At 46.1% G+C, this 14,264-nt stretch overlaps 1 protein-coding gene across 4 annotated transcripts in view; it reads left to right on the forward strand.

The window, feature by feature from the left end:
- The window catches only part of SMYD3 (SET and MYND domain containing 3), a 419,966-nt gene extending 408,237 nt beyond the window's left edge, over positions 1-11,729 (forward strand). For all 4 annotated transcript variants that reach the window (XM_055810875.1, XM_055810877.1, XM_055810878.1 and 1 more), the window contains 2 exons: positions 3,613-3,721; positions 11,025-11,729. In XM_055810875.1, coding sequence (XP_055666850.1) covers positions 3,613-3,721; positions 11,025-11,132 — 217 coding nt within the window. In that variant the 3' untranslated portion in view covers positions 11,133-11,729. The remainder of the gene's footprint in view (positions 1-3,612; positions 3,722-11,024) is intronic.
- The last annotated feature ends 2,535 nt before the right edge of the window (positions 11,730-14,264 follow it).

The following is a 14,264-nucleotide window of genomic DNA, read 5'->3' on the forward strand; positions in this document are numbered from 1 at the left end:
TAACATCTTTATCGATGACCTGGAGGAGGTGACAGAAGGCACTTCTGTGTGGTTTGCAGATGACACTGAAATGGGGGGACCCATCGATAGGCAGGAGGACAGGCTGGAGGCACAAGCCAGCATGGATGTTGTTGGTCATAGATGGAAACAAAGCTGTGCTGCCTTATATAAGCAGAAAATGTGACACAAAATGTACAGCTCTTTCTCAGCCTCCTCCAATTCTCTTGTTTACAGCGCAGCTTTACTTGTTAGCTGTTGTATTCTGTTTAATCTCTCTTTGCAAGCGAGCTACTGAGCATTGACCAGTGCCAAGGGCCAGGAAACATCACTCCACGGAACTATCTTTATTTCAGCTTTCAATATGTTACTGTTCCCCTTCCTGTCCCTCAGGTCCTGGTAAATCTCATAAAATCCTTTTCAGATTGAATTCCTACTCTACCCACGCTGTAACGTGTTTCACAGCATGTATTTCTCTATAGCTGTCTTAGTCTCTTGCTGACAGTCTTTAGGTACCAGTTCCTTGGCTGGTAAATGTCTCCCTTATTCTTAAATTTATCCACTTGGCTTTGTTCAGAGCAATGTGTGGGGATAATAAATTGGCTCACAAGTACCTGACACTGCTTTTTAGTCCTTTCTGCCATGCCAGTTTTTCATAATACTGAATCCTAGGAATGCCTGGGAGAAGCCAGCAGCATTTTTCTCACTTACACGTCTCCCAGAAGAGCCGCAAGCTGTCTGCATTTCTCTAGTAAACTCACTCAATGGATGTGCTTCCACAAAAGGTGTTCCAAAGTTTAATAGATTTATTCTAGAATATGATAACAAACAGTTGTTTCAAATGTCAGTTGTAAGGCTTGCCAAATATAACTATGTACATGCATAAGATCAGAGTATAAATCAGCTCAGTAAAACAGCTTTGTAAATATTTATGAACACAGGGTTCTTCATTTCACACTTACTCCTTCTGTGTCTTCATCTTAAATTTTCACGTGCTTTAGTTTATGGCCGGTAGTCCGGGCTGAGGGCCTGACACTGCTGAATTGCTGCCTGTTTTCTCCAATATTGCATATACCACAATGCTAAATCTTTACTGACTGCAGGTGAATGTATGGAAAGAAACCTGTTTGCATGGAGGGGCAGGTTCTGAATTCTGATGGGCCCAGGTGATGTTTAGCAGGTGCCACGTTGCTGAACGAAAATATAGCCTAGATTTGTCTGTGTGAGCTGCCATCCCTGAGGTGGCTGCAGGCAAGGCACAGCCCAGGTTCCCTGTTCCTGTTGGCATTTTGGATGGAGCTGGTTATTCAGGAGGGAGAGGAACATGAGAGACATGAAAAAGGTGGTTGAAAGGATGAAAGGTGTGAAATGAAGGAGATGTGAAGAGGCTGTGAAGGAGCAGTAGGAAAAGAACCAGACCTGTCAGGGTACAGCAGAGACAGTCTAGTGGGGACTGCAAAGATGAGTTATCTCCTGCAAAAGTCTTTGCCTTCCTGGCTCCTCTTGTGACTGTGATCTTTGCCCCGGGCATCCTGGCATTTCTGTGGCCCAGAGGAGAGGGAACGACCATTTAACTCCTTCCTTTTCAGCAGCCACAGGTGAGGGCAGAAGTACACAATCGTATAGGCATCACTTTTTTGCAATTTTTACTAAGTTGTGCACGTGCTCACTACTCCCATTTGTGCTGTGTTAGCGCTGCAATTTCTGTTGCTCTTTGCTAATTCACACCAAAACCTGTCACTTAGTTGCATTTTTTCCCTATTCAACTAGTAGCAGATAGCACCATGTTAACTGGTACAATAACCAGAAACAAAATCTAAAACTAAACCTACTGATAATTTTCTGGTGTTTGTTTAACCAGATCCTTGAAGCTCCTGAGTGGTCGGGTTGGACCGAGATAAGCGCTACCATTTTTCTGCTCTCTGGCCCGCTGGCCCTCCAGCCTTCTTGAACTGCATCCCACAGGGGGGCTGAGTGGGTGATGCTGGTGGCAATGCAGGATGGATTATTCTCATTGAGGAGTTGGTTTCTGTTGCTTCATGAGAGGCTTTGGCAGACCAGGAGCTGTTGCTTCTGAGATCCTGCCAGGCATGCTTCCCATGTGTTTCTGTTTGTCTTCACTGAAACTGCGTCAGATCAGCAGAAAAGGGATTTTTGGGTGTGAAAACATTTTCCATGATGTTTACACATCTTCATTTGAGATTTGGAAGGACAGCCAGATACATAGCCATTTAAACAATTACTTGTGTTTAATCGTGTTTGCATTTTCATTACTGAAAAGTAATGGAGAAAGATAACTCATTCATTGCCACACAGATTTATCAGAAGATTCCTCTGCACTGTACAAATTTACATCGTTTAATGTCCCAGCATGCATTTAATCATACTCATGCAGGTTTAAGTGTCCTTCAGACTGCAGTGGTTTCATTCATTAGCAATTCCCCTGAAGTCCGATGATGGTAGGTTTGGGGTAAACACAAAACCAAATTCTTCAAAGAGCAGATTTTAGGAAGCTTATTGGCTCTTCTTCCTGCAGTCGTGACAAATTCTGTATTTTTTTAGACAGTCCTCAAGCACACCGGTGTACTTGAGGAAGTGAAATGCTGTTTGATCGGATAGGGTGTTTGTCTTCAGTAAGTGTGCTTAAGACTTTTATTCTTTGATTTGTGTAGTTAGGCAAAAGAAATATAAGATCTTTTTCAAGTGATGTAACATCCAGGTGTGTCCCTTCACCTCGTATTTCCTGCTGACCAGTTCCAGGCAAGTCACATCCACAGCTTTCTGTAGCCCCCAGGTTGCTCTTCTGAGATGCCGTGCCCGCCACAGCTCGGGCACAGGGCTGGGCTGAGGTCCAGGTGTTGTGAGCCAAAGGCCAGCAGGATTTGGAAATGCAGAGTGGTCACCATGAAAGCATGGACATTTCAAGAGCATCTGCAGAGGAATGAATAATGACATTGCTCTCAATCTACTTCCTAGAAAGAAGGAGAGCATAGTTCTGTCTTTATTAACTCCAGCGAGATTGATGGAAAACCTCTGCCTCTGCGAAATTAATTAAGAATGGGAGCGTGTCCTCACACTAGCAGATGCCTTGTCTAGATGCACGAGCCAAGGCTGAGATGTACCCTTGGGCACGCAGCATCAGTTCTTTCCACAGCGAGGAGCAGCAAGCAAACCCTCAGAAACAGTGGCCTTGGTGTTAGGTACCTGCATTCCCTGCAGTCCCTCTCCTTCATCTTGGAGGATCCAGAACTGGGTTCCTTGCTGAAGCTTCCTCTTAAAATTATACCTCTCCAGAGACCTGAGATTGTGAACGACCTCTGTTTGCAACACTAAGTACAGTAAATGCTATTGTATTCTCCAACAGTAGCGAATTAAATAATCCCACTCCCGTCACTTTCTAACAGGATAATGTTAAAGGCATTCCTCTGAGATGGAGAGTAATAATTTGCTAATTCCCGTCAGTATTTCATGCTTCTCAGTAGTGCAGCTAATTTTCTCTGAGTACCTTATTAACATTCACAATGACTTTGCAGTCCCACCCTAATAGCTCTCAGCAGAGGCAGTGACTGTGAAGGTGAGAGCTGACACGGACTTTTTCCTCCTTTTTCTCTGCAGCTTGTATTATCCTGGTTTCCATCCGCTGAGGGCTGTCCAGCTGATGCGAGTGGGCAAACTGCAGTACAGTCAGGACATGTTTCCTCAGGCACTGGAGACTTTGAAACAGGTCAGTATTGTCAGCTTTCTTCTGTCCCCCTCCCTCCTTCCCCTGAACCTGCTGTCTGTGTCCCCCACTTCTGCTCTGACTGTCCCTTGTGCCTTTGCATACTCCTCACTGCTTTTTCCATCAGCGGTGTCTCCACAGGCTGCAGCTGAGTGCGGTGACGGGTCACTGTTGCTCAGTGTTTCAGGCACCGACTTCTTCCAGCATCAGTCACTGCTAATTACAGTTTGATAGCTCAGAGGTGCCTGGATGAAAAATTACTATTAGATCCGAAGAGATAAAAATATCTCAGTGCCTCACACTGTCCTCCTTGCCATAGCAAAGTGAGTCTGGGAGTACTGACAGTGCAAGAACAGGAGCAGAGCTGCAGTTTCTTACCCTCCTTATTCCCTATCAGGGATCTGTGATTTCAGATTGGAGAACTTTACCTTTAATGCTTGTATTTTATTGTGAGCCACACTCAAATCAACAGGCAGGCTTCCTGATCCCTCCTATTTCTATATCATCATCTTTCCCTTCTTTGATCTCTTTTTGCAGCTGGTGCTTTGCTAGTTACATTTCAGCTTTAAGCCATCCCTCTTGTACCTGAGCTGACTTTTATATTAATTTCCTCCTACCTCAGGCTTTCATTTATCCTGCTGTTATATTGCTGTTGGTATCATCTTAAATACGTTGAAGAATCCCCTTCCATGTGTAACATGTTCTCAGGATGCAGGCTCTCACTTGCTTCCCATCTCAAGCCCTCAATCACTGCTAGGGTGTTTTTCTCCCCTTGGAAGATGTGCTGCCCCCAGTTCCCCTCAGAGATATCTTAGGCTTTTATTCCCTTGTATTATTGATTGTCTTGTGGTCAGCTTGGCCTGAGGACAGTACATGCTCCAGGCGGTTCCACCTCTCGTCTCTCAGCCCACCTCCAGTGCCTGGCAGTGGCTCCTCGTCACCTTGGCTGGTGCTGCAGAAAGCCACCTGGCCCAGCTACTGGCCCACTGCTGCTGGGCAGGAGCAGGCCCCAGCGCTGGCCCCAGTTTTGGAAAGAAGTGCAGAAGCTGGCTGTGTCCCCCCGATGGTTAAGGTGCACGCTTGCATGGACAGCTAGTCTTGTGGCAAAGAGGTAGGGCAGCTGCTGGGGATGGAAGGGAATGGGTGTCTGCACTGGGGCTGTGGGGGAGAAGTGAGTTTCACTCCTGCCTGGATCCCCTATGAAGTTAACATCTGTCATGCTTCTCTAGATAACTTAGTATTTTGTACTTACTTTTTTCAACCCCCATATCTATTTGTTTGCAACACCCGATTAATTATGCAAGCTGAAGAACTGATACTTTCCACATGTTGAAATAATAAACTAGTATTTAATACGATGCCAGTCTTACTAAGTCTTGGTAACTTAAATCTTCACTTGATATATTTAACTTAAATTATGGCCAATTCTGATCATTAAAGAGCAGATGGAAGAGTAATCAATTCTATTTTCCATGCATTATTCAGAAGTAAGTCATATATCTGTCATATGCCAGGTAATCTGCTCTGCTATTTCCCCCGTAATATTTATAATTTCCAAACATTCAGACTTTCCTTTTCAGGAGGTAGAGCGAGACCCCAGTCAGAGAAGCTTCTATTTGCATTGCTGCTGCCACAATATATCAACAGGCATTCTTCTAATTGCATTTCTAATGTGATACTGACTAAATTAAACTGGAGTGAATCCTCTAGAGAGATCTGAATGCTGCTTGTCAGTGAAGGTGGAGGTTGTGATGGGGTTTCGGATGTTTGTAGTGAAGGAGTTGCTCATTGCAAGCCAGATTGCTACTGTATTATTCTTCAAATACTAAGCAATGCCTAATGAAAACCCCTTTTTCAAGCTGTGATCTCCTTTTTCCCTGAAAAGGGAGAATAAGATGCTGCTTACCATTCTATGCCATACCTCAGTGCACCTCTGGCTGTGGTCTCCAAGCCATTACTGGTCCGCAAGGATGCAGTAAGTGCTTTACAGCTGAGACGCAGAACCATGTACAAACTCATCCTGTTGTGGTTTTGCCTGTTCCCTGCAGAGCCTCTCCCCGTTTCCACCCACATGTGTGAGACTGGGAGACCGAACTCCCACTCTCTGGGAGCACAGCTGAGAAAAGCTTCTTGTCATCCTATATCTCGATGCAATTTGTAAGCGTAGGATGAGATAGGAAACTGATTCTCTTCATTGCTGTCTACACTACAACAAATCAGAGCAAGATATAATTCCCAGTTTGTTGGAAATAAAGGATGTGATTCCTAGTGTAGAATCATAGAATGGTTTGGGTTGGAAGGGACCTTAAAGCTCACCCTTCTCCAAACCCCCGCCATGGGCAGGGACACCTGCCACCAGCCCAGGTTGCTCCCAGCCCCGTCCAGCCTGGCCTTGGACACTGCCAGGGATGGGGCATCCACAGCTGCTCTGGGCAGCCTGTGCCAGTGCATCACCACCCCCACAGTGAAGAATTTCTTCCGAGTATCTAATCTAAATCTACCCACTTTCAGTTTAAAGCCACTCTCCCTTGCCCTGTCACTACATACCCTTGTAAAAATTCCCTCTCCAGCTTTCTTGTCATCCCCTGTTAGGTACCGGGGTGGCTGTTATAAGGTGCCCCCGGAGCCTTCTCTTCTCCACGCTGAATTAACCCCAGCTCTCCCAGCCTGTCTTCACAGTGGAGCTGCTCCAGCCCCTTGATCATCTTCGTGGCCCTCCTCCAGACTTGCTCCAACAGGTCTGTGTCCTTCTTAGCTCAGCTAATACCCTAGAGTTATCTGAGAACCCAGCCTGGCCCTTTGTGATTAGATGTGTCAACAGAGCATGCCACATGCTCAGAGCAGAAACTCGATTACCTTCTCCGCTTCATTACTCTTCTTAATGCACTCTGACACTGAATAGCAGCACCCCATTGGAATCCTCGTCAGGCTAATTTCAGTGTGGCATTAAGGAGAAGGATGTGGAAGGTGCAGAGGAATTGAGCTCTGAGTGAAATTCACCTCACATATAAATCCTGTTTAATCAGGCACAGCCTCGGAGTGCTGGGGACCGACAGCTTCCGCATCAGATGCACGGTCCGGTCAGCCCAGCAGCAATTCATACCCAGCTCTGCAGCCCAGCCCCTACTGCCGCCCTCTGTACCACCCAAAAACGAACCCCCTTACTCTTAGTGCCCTTTGGGTTTAGCTCTCTTCCCTGCACCCCCAAGGAAGGCTTAAATAATATGGAGTGCTTTGTGTTACCTATTAAAAAGAAATCACCCCCCAAAAGTATATTAGACCCGGCAGAATCTAATTTGCCAGGTTTTGGAAAGAGAAATGTTACAGAGAGGCAATACTCCGCTTCTGGAATAAAACCTGAAGGTAGCCCTTGGTTTATTGTACAACCAATGTATTATCTTTAAATTTATAGACATATATATATGAAAGATGTAATGGTGGGAGGACAAATGGAATTATAGATCAGGAAAACCTTTGTCAGCAAAAGGCCAGAGCTGCAGCCCAGTCTGGCAAACCTAATTTAAAGAGCCTGGAACGACTGTAAAAAGCGGCAATAACAAAAGTTGCAACAAGCTGTCTTGTGAAGGGAGAAGCTTCTCTGCCGGGAGGCGGCACTTCTGCAGGAGCCAGGATGGGGCTGCATCTCTGGGGCTCTGGGGAGCCCCTAGCAAGTGTCCGGATCAGTCCTGAGCTGTGCTCCTTAGCACAGATATTTGTTAGGCGTCGTTTGCTACCTTCACCGCACCATAAGGTCACCCGCTTGGTTGCCACCCCCTGAGTAGAGCCGGAGTCGGTTTGGGAAGGCAAGCAGGGTGCAGTGGGGAAGGCTTGGATTCAAGGAGACGACTTCGTTCTGAGTGCCGTGCCCTGGAAGCATGCCGACAAGTGCCGTGACGTGCTGTGCCCTGGAAGAACGCTGATGAGTGCCGTGCTGTGCCATGCGGTGCCGTGCCGTGCCGTGCCATGCCCTGGAAGCACGCCGCCGAGTGCCACGACGTGGTGTCAGGGCTGCTGCTCCATCCCCTGGGTGGCGGTGGCTGCCTGTACCCATGCACTGCGGGCAGGGTGCCCAGCCACTGAGCGGTGGCTGGTGGGGATGGGGCAGGCAGGAGGGTGCACACGTGTGCAGCACGGACCGGCCAGGCCCCCCGCGGGCCCTGCACTCGGCTGGCTCGGTCGCAGAAGCACCTTTGTCCTCCCATGAGCTTATGGGCATAGCCATCTTGTCTCATGAAGTCCTGCAATAGCTACCATATAATTCCCCTTCTTACTGTAATCCCTGGTGTGGGGGCAAAAAGCACGGGAATTGGGTTTAAATGCCTCCTAGGTTTCACAGCAACACTGAAAAGAAATCCCCTTTCTCTTTTTATTTTCTTCAAACGCTGAATTGTTGACCGGCCATGCTTGATAGTAACTGTGATGCTTTTGGCTTTTCCTACTCCTGCTTTAGTAAGGCATAGGAATCCCCCTCGATCAAGAGGGATGGAGACCCCCGGGTACTCCCCCCCACGCGCTAGCCTTCTCTGCTTTCCCGGTGATGGAGCGGTGCTGTCCTGCATCTGCTGGCGGTTCCCGCAGCTGTGGTGACAGGCATCCTGCTCCATCCCCATGCAAATCAGGTACAAACGGCTGCGCAGCGTTTCGTTTGCATTCGTGGAGCAACAGCCGTCCCGCTAATCTAATGGGTCTGATATTCTTCAGGGAGACGGTATGTGGTTGATGACACTGTGGCCTGTGTTGCTGTCTTGCGATTACTGTAGTTTTTTGTAATTAGATTTGTTCTTTTTAGCTGAGAGGAAGGCCGCACAGACCACAAGACTCTGCTCTGCCTCGACTGCGCTGGTTAGCTGTGTGATTTAGGAGGGCAGGGGAGTGCTCGGGGAGCCTACATGTTCCTACTTCTGCCCACTAAAACGATTCCTTGCTTTGGAGGTGGAATTATCCCCAGTTTTGCTTTGACCTTTGCAAAAACAGCTACATAACTTAATGCCGGTTTAATGTGGGGATTACAGAAGTCATTGCTATTCTAACTTTGATGCAGCTGGTTCTGACTGGCACTGCAGTGTAGAGACAGTACATTGCATGAGAATGATTTTCTCCCTGAGGAAACAAAAAGATGAAGCCTGGGTGCATTTATCTGCCAGACTGAAGAAAGAAAGGAAATAGAAAGGAAATGTTGGAGGCAAAAGAGACGTCAGCAGTGCTAGCATTATTTCAAGATTAGGTTTGATAGAAGGGATTTTTGCCTTTTAACAGAGGCATATCCATATGGGCACCTCTAGCTGTGCATCAGGGTCTGTCACTGACCTCTGTCCTGTATGTGGGCTGAAGAGCAGGGTCAGGTGCCCCGGTGCTGTGACTGAGATGTATCCAGGTGCACAGCCCTTAGCATCCATCATTGACAATAAAGCCATCAGCTTTCTTGACCAGGGCATGCAAGCACTGTGCACCACGTGTGGCTGGATCCACGGCCAGTTCACCTGGCCACTTTGCCCTGGGGTGGTCCTGCCCCTTCCCAGTTAGCCTGGGTGCAGCTACACTGCAGCACACATGGCATCCCACCTGCAGCTATCCTGTTCTGCTCCAGCCAAGGATTTGTACACCACGCAAGCATTCATCTTTCTCCATCCCACTGTTTCTTCCAGGGAAGGACTGGCTTTTATTCTTGCTTTTTTGCAATACTTTTCAATTTTTTATTGGGGGGGGGGGGGGGGGGGGGAGGGAAAGCTCCTGTACAGCTTAATATCTCACACTCCACTATGTTGAAATACTTCATTGATCTATTCTTTACAACATTTCCCCAGCATGTTAAATTAGGAAAAGCAGAACACTAAGAACAACTCAGGTAGTCTTTTCAGTGAGTGTAATTATGACTTACTTGCAGACATTATAGAAAAGCATGAGCAGCTTTGTATTTCTGCTAAACTAGAAATATGAAAAGATTAAGGATTTCTGATTTTATTTCACGTTTCTGAGGCATTTCTAAGGGTGATGAAAGCATTTCCATTGTTCTGTTTAACTGAGTGTTTTATCATTCACTGGTAAGGCATTGTGGTAACTCAGAACATGCTTGACTCTCTTTAGAGCTCCTTGCACACTCTGATTTGTTTTGACTGCTGTTTCAACTTGTTCTTTCAATCTGTTGCTGCCTCCCTCTTCTTTTAAGGATCAACTAACTCGAAGCAAAAATAAACTGTGCTAGAATTTCCATATGCTTTCCAGTCTCTAGAATTTGGAAGTAGGCTTTCATTCATTCCACTAAAGGATACATTTGTTTTCGTCTTTACCTTTCCAATTTAAATGAGGCCCCTACCTCAACATTTGATTCCAAAAAGAACCTTTTTCTGCAGTCCAAAGCTGATTTAGCTGAATTTTGTCCGTTGACTGGACCAGGAACCCATTGAAACACAGGCTGCATTTAGTTTTTAGCAATTCCTCAGTTTGGGATGAGGAAAAATTTCTGATGTCTTTTTCTCTTGCCAGTACACTTCTAGCTTCCTTGTTCTTTCTTCAGAAGTGCTGCATCCATTTCCATCTGGTATTTCTCTCCTTGCAGGAGGAATTTAATAGAAGGACGAAGCAGAAATGTCATATGAAAAGTGATGATCTAAACATAACATGAGCTGGGCAAAGAACATTTCAGATGTATCGGTGGCAGGGAATCAGCAGCACTACAGGCAATATCAGCGAGTGTAAATTGGCCTAGCTATGGCAGGTGACAAATACACAGAGAAAATAATCCCTGGGAAAAGCTGCAAAGACCCATTCCCCTGCGTGCCTTTGCAGAGTGAAACTATTGATGCACTCATTTGTTTGGTGCTGTGCATAGTTTCTCACTCATTTGTTTGGTGCTGTGCATAGTTTCTCCTGATACAATTCAGGCACTTTTTATCCTGTTGGTTAAGCATTCGTCCATTTCTGTTTACAGGATTTTGAGGCTACTAACATTATAAACATCACAGCCGTCTTTTAAATAACGCATCAAAACCTTGCATGCTGTAGTTGACCAGTCTTAAAATGGCCTTCATGCCTCAGTTGCTTTACTATTCCAAACATCCATCTTTGCAACCTTTTTGTGGGCTTTAACACCTAAGAATATTAATGTGTTGGTGTCTCCTCCCTTATCAAGGACAAAGCATTACACACTTGGGGATGCTTCACTCCTGTCTCTGCTGTGCCATGCAATCCAGTCCCCCGCTGCCAGCCGCCCGAGGGGCCGTACCTACACCCCTGCCCCACTGCAGGGCCCAGCCCCTCTGCTGGATCCGCACGGTGACTAACTTGTCCCTTCTGTTGTCTCCTCAAGGCCTATAACATCATGAAGGTGACCCACGGGCCAGATCACAGCCTGATGCAAGCCCTGATGGAGATAAAGGAACAGTGTGAGGCCATCATGAGGGTACAGCAACGATAACCTCTGGTCTGGAAAAGAAAATATTCAAGGAAAAAGGAAATCAAATGCTTTTCATTGCATTGGGAAGCTTCTTGAGGATTTTGGTGTCTTTTCATTAGGCCCTACTTGCTTTACAAAAATGTTTAGTATTAGTTTTGCCGTATGATATGAATTGAGTTGATGTTTGGAGGAATATCTGCAGTTTTCTACCAAACAATCTAATTGACCATACCTAATTATCAATTTACAACACCTAATTTAATTGATGATAAGTATTGGGAAATGCATACGAAGTCTTCATCAGTTATGAAGTGATACAAATTCATTGCTATCAGCGGTCAATTTTTTATACAGTTTCTGCCAGCAGTTAAGGAACTTGTGTCAGACACATTATAAATATAAAGAATATATTTTTTCCCTTTGCCTTGCTCTTAGGTGTGGTTTCCAAAAGCCTGATCCAGTGCTTTTTGACATCAAGTAAGTTTCCCAATGTTCTAAATGAGATTTTTCCTCCCTGCCAATATATCTGCAGGGCTCTGTACCTCTTCTTCTTGCATTTCATATGTTATAATACTGAATATTAAAATGGATTGAATAAAAAATTTAATCAAAAGTGTATCTATGTGGAAATTGCTTACTCTGTTTTCTCCCTGTTTTGACTACTTCCAGATTTTCTCACTTCATGTTGCTTCTTAGAAGAGCGAGATGTGAATCTGTGAGCTCTGTGGTGTGGTTTCTAGACCTTTCTGAGCCTGTGGGCTTTGGATTTCACTTCCCCAAACAGTGAAGCTCTGAGACCTACAGGTGGACGACCGCTGACTTGGGAGGTCATATCTGGGGGAGAGAAGGATGCCTTGGAAAACACGGGCACCCCAGTTCTCCACGCTCCTCAGCGAAAGACTTGTTCTTGCCAGAGCTTCTGACTTCCTTTTTTAACAGAGAAACAAATGCTAACAAAAGCCAAACATTTATGAGGAACATTGAAACCTAAATAATTTAAGGCCTTTGAAAGTATCACTTCAGGTGTATCACCCCTCTCTTAACAATTTATTGCTGCTACTCCAGCCATGACTGTTATTTCATTAATCCATCGTTGTTGGAAAGTCAGGCTCTTTTCACACCAGTAACTTGACACCATTAATTATTATGAGATGAGAACACATTTAAAAAGAAAATGAACACTCTGGGCATAATTTCCTACCACATCACGAGAATGCCAACGCTGAGGAAGATATCTCCTTGCAAGGCGTTTGAATTTGTTCCAGCGTATGGAGCATTCACTTGCCCGGCAGTAATGTGCAAGCAATAACCTATGAAATGCAGTGCATTTCTGGAGTACGTAGCGTGGCTTCGTGCCAGAGGCCAAGTCGTATCAGCCACCCAAGAAGTGCAATAATCCTCGCAGAAATTCACTGCTTGGGTGGGGGAAAAGGTCAGACCTTTGTATTTATTGGGATTTCTGATGAGGTACTGGCATCGCTGATGGCCAGTCAGTAAATTGGAGGGGTACCCAGCATTAAAGAGCTATTATCTGGTTTTAAAGGGGCATTGTGCATATTAGAATATATGTGATTTTTGTATAAGGGTGATGCTTATGTTTGATGATTACATATCTAAGATGTGCAAATGGAAGGGACCCAGAGCATAAGCTAAGGTGATGCATTAGTTTGTGCAGCAGATATTGGGGAATGGCCCACCAGCTCTCGGGTGCGCCTGTAGAGGAATGAAGGGGGGTTGATTGACATTGATAATATACAGCTGTGGCCATGCTTCAAAGGCAGTGGGTTAATTAACGTGGACAATGTGCAGCTGTAGCTTGTTCCTGCTAAGTGGTTAAATAGGACTGAGGGGAGGGGTGTGTGGTTTTGGAGGAAAGAGGCCCTGGATGAAGCAGAGAGAAGGAGGAGTGTGGTGTGACCTCTGGAAGCTGGAGAAACAATGTGGACAGTGGAGAATAACCTTGAGTGGCAGCAGCTGGACTTATGGACAGTAGAATTTGACCCACAGTAAAGCCTTGTTGCAGCTTGCTAGTTTTGCCTGCATGGTGATGTGTGCAGGCACGTCTGGGTGTGTGACCGGCAGCACTGCTCCCGGGGGCTGCTGGTACCAGGGCACCTCAAATCCTCGGGCACGATAGCAGGGAAGGGTGGGTGCGGGGGGGGTGGACAGAATTACCTGATGTCAGATGAGAAAGGCCACGTTACATCATGCTGAAGGACAACCCCATGCTGGTATTTTCTCTGTTTCTGTAGTAGATGCTTAGAGAAAATGTACAAGCAAAGCAGTTCGGTGACTGGGGGAAATGGAGCAAGAGGGTGCTGTGTTGGCTGCGGAGTGCCATGTATGTGCTGCCATGTGTGTAGGGCTGTGGGAGAGTGATCAGTAGCCCAGTGAGCAACTGAGGAACCGAACGGTCCTCAGGCTGCTCTGTGGCTCCGGTTTCTGGCTCCGGGTCCTGAGGGCACCACCACGTTGCCTGGCCGCCCGCTCGGGGCTGGGCTGCACAGGCTCTGTACTACGGGGGCGTAATTCATGCTTTAGATTCATCACTGTTGATGGAAAACTTGCATTGCTTTCAGCTGGGTCAAGGGAAAAAGTCAGGTTTTCTGGTTGTTCTCAGTCATTTACTGAGTGGTTTCCCTTGGCCATTCACATGCACTGATGCTGCTGGTGGAGCTGCTGATACTGCCCTGGGAGGTTGTTGTGGGCAGATTTTCTCTCCCAGTGGTCCCACTCCAGCCTGTTTTCTGCAAAGAAAGCTGGCTGGTGACTGCAGAGGGATTTAGCTAAAGGCATCATTTGGAAGTGCGGTAGCCAGCAAGCATGCCAGCAAGGAAGGAACATTAGATAAGCACTCATTTCAAATCAAGTAATCTTATTTTTTTAGCTTGGACTTAGTAGCTGGAGTTGTCTTTGTACAGACATCATGTTTTGGTCTTCATGAATAATATCTGTCAAATTTTTCAGGTGGTATCAGCTTGCTAAGATAAAGATGCTGAAGTCAGAAAGAGGCAGACAGCAATGTTATCAGTAATGCTGGCAGGCTTGCTGCTTGCTTCCAGCTGGTCAGAGACTTTTCCAGTGCCTTTTTGGAAAGCAATGGTAATTAGGGTTCACCTCAAGTTTTAGGCACACATTTTGAGTTACATTTGA

Source organism: Falco peregrinus, chromosome 7, assembly GCF_023634155.1.
Source record: "Falco peregrinus isolate bFalPer1 chromosome 7, bFalPer1.pri, whole genome shotgun sequence".
Classification (NCBI taxonomy): Eukaryota; Metazoa; Chordata; class Aves; order Falconiformes; family Falconidae; genus Falco; species Falco peregrinus.